Source organism: Volvox carteri (assembly GCF_000143455.1).
Source record: "Volvox carteri f. nagariensis unplaced genomic scaffold VOLCAscaffold_1, whole genome shotgun sequence".
Taxonomy (NCBI): domain Eukaryota; kingdom Viridiplantae; phylum Chlorophyta; class Chlorophyceae; order Chlamydomonadales; family Volvocaceae; genus Volvox; species Volvox carteri.
In genome coordinates this window covers 5,329,999-5,332,117 of record NW_003307545.1, presented here as the reverse complement: position 1 = coordinate 5,332,117, position 2,119 = coordinate 5,329,999, and the positions used below count along the sequence as shown (strand labels likewise).

Sequence of the window (2,119 nt, the reverse complement as noted above, 5' to 3'; positions counted from 1 at the left end):
TCGCAGGGCAGTCCGTACGGCATAGGAGTGCAAGCACAAGAACGCCGCCACGTTTGGAGTATACACTTGTTATTGAAATCCTCAATCAGTAAAGGTCGGCAGACTTGCGACGGCGGTGTAGTCTACACCGCCGTCGCAAGTGCAGGTCTACACCGTGTAGACCTGTCTGGATCGTCGCAAGTGCGCAGCCGCCATAGCATAATCATTATTGACTGAACAGTTAGCCTTCTCGTGATGCGGCAATCCGTAGAATGACATACACACAAAGCAGGAGTGTCATTGCGGCAACGTGTGTTGCCGCTGCTGCGCCAAATCCATGAGTCAGGACTGCCCGATACGTAGGTGGTACTACCGTTGCATCCATGTTCGACACCGGCCCTTCTGCTGGCCAATATTTGCCCGGACGCACGTGCCAGAAGTCGCAACCCTCAAGCGTGCTCACCTCCAGGAGGCGCAGCGGTAGCAGCAGGACCGCTCACGTTGCAGCCCCAGGTTCATGCGGGCGGAATAATGAGAAGCAAGCAGAGAGAGCGCGTGTGTTTGGACACGTCAAGCATGGGACCTGCCAATGATCGGGTCATATCGAAGAGGCGAGCGATGCTCGCCAAGGGAAAGAAAGCAAGGCGGGGACGGGAAGTTGATTACGAATTGCAAAGTAAAACCAAGGGTGTGCGCACGAGCACATACCAAAACCGAGCAGTACCATGTTTAGCAGGCGGCCAGCAGCTCTGAAAGTGAGATTATCAAAAATAACCGAGGTTCGCTGCACACTAAAAACCTTTCCTGCAGTTTACTAGTTTGCAAGTTCCGCACAAGCACTTGTGCGGGGGTGTCTGCAAAAGCCGGGGGCCCCATGGACGGTAAATCGTTTTTAGTGCGGTTACACGGTGGACCATCATCGTCCTCCCTCGTCCGCTTGAGCACGAAGCGCCTTAGAGCAACGTGCCGGGTCTCCCAGACTTCCGAGAGGAACCTGGCTAGTGCCAGGAGTGGGGCCTCGGTCATAATCATGCGCATGTCGCGCCCTTGAAACGCGAGGTCACGTTCGTACTTAGCCCGCGTAGTAGTGTACGCCGGGCATTCCACACGAGCATGCATCTCGTCTTCAACTGCCCCACAGTCGCAAAGCCTGCAGGTGCGCGCTGTGCGCTCACGGCCGCTGTGCGCCCACGGCGGTTGCCTTTCCTAAAGTCTTTGGGTGTAATCCCAGTGCGGATTAACGTCGCGGATTAACCCTCTGTCCTCCATCGATACTTGCTCAAACGGCTAGGTTGTTGGCAAACTTACCTCGCCTTTCCAACCTTTGGTTCCCTTATGAAAGGAAACTATGTTGTAAGCTCGTACCAAGGACTTCCGTGCCCTAATCCCTGGCCTTAATCCGCACTGGAAATACACCCTTTGGTGCGCTGCCGCGGTTGCTGATGCTACTGCTGCTGCTGCTACTGATGCCGCCGTCTGCCAACCATGATTGCTCGATGCTCACACACCCGCACGGACGACCCAACCCTTTCCCAAACCACAAAATAACCCGCCGACCTTTTCTACGCACGATCTTATTTATACCCAATCACCCACTTGCCTTCACCTTCAGCATTCTGAGGCACGTCCAGGCCCAGCAACGAGTCCCTCGCGCGTCCCGAGGGCAACATGCCCCGTCCAACCACGCCTATGAAGTAGCCACATCATGGGGAAAGGGAGAGGGACAAGGAAGGGACACAGAAGGTGGTCAGCAGGATGGCCAGGCAAGACGGACAACAACATGTACAGCTGTCGTACAGCTGGCGGGAAAACATAGTTGGGCATCACGACACGCGGGATGGCGGCTGAGCTCTGGCCAGAGCGGGCGTTTTGCTCAATGCTGTATGACTGATATGGCTGTTACGGCTTCGGGCTGTGGAGGGGGGATACGGCGGCGGCGGTCATGGTGCTGGGTCAGACTGGATCACATCATGCAAGGTGGGGGCGTGTGTGGACGGGATATGGGGGGGATGTGTACGACAGATGCACATCCAGTCTGGGTCCGGCATACAGGGAGTCAACTAATCGGGCCCTACGGCTGTATTGCCGTACCATTCAGACTGCCGGCCAAACCGGTCTATGCAGTTCACCCAATCCCGAG

At 56.1% G+C, this 2,119-nt stretch overlaps 1 protein-coding gene across 1 annotated transcript in view; it reads right to left on the bottom strand.

Moving 5' to 3' along the window:
- Nucleotides 1–708: 708 nt before the first annotated feature.
- VOLCADRAFT_86433 (uncharacterized protein) overlaps nucleotides 709–2,119 on the bottom strand; it is a gene marked incomplete at both ends in the record, with an annotated part of 2,052 nt that continues 641 nt past the window's right edge. Inside the window, 2 exons of the mRNA XM_002945895.1 lie at nucleotides 709–1,129; nucleotides 1,576–1,666. Coding sequence (XP_002945941.1) covers nucleotides 709–1,129; nucleotides 1,576–1,666 — 512 coding nt within the window. The remainder of the gene's footprint in view (nucleotides 1,130–1,575; nucleotides 1,667–2,119) is intronic.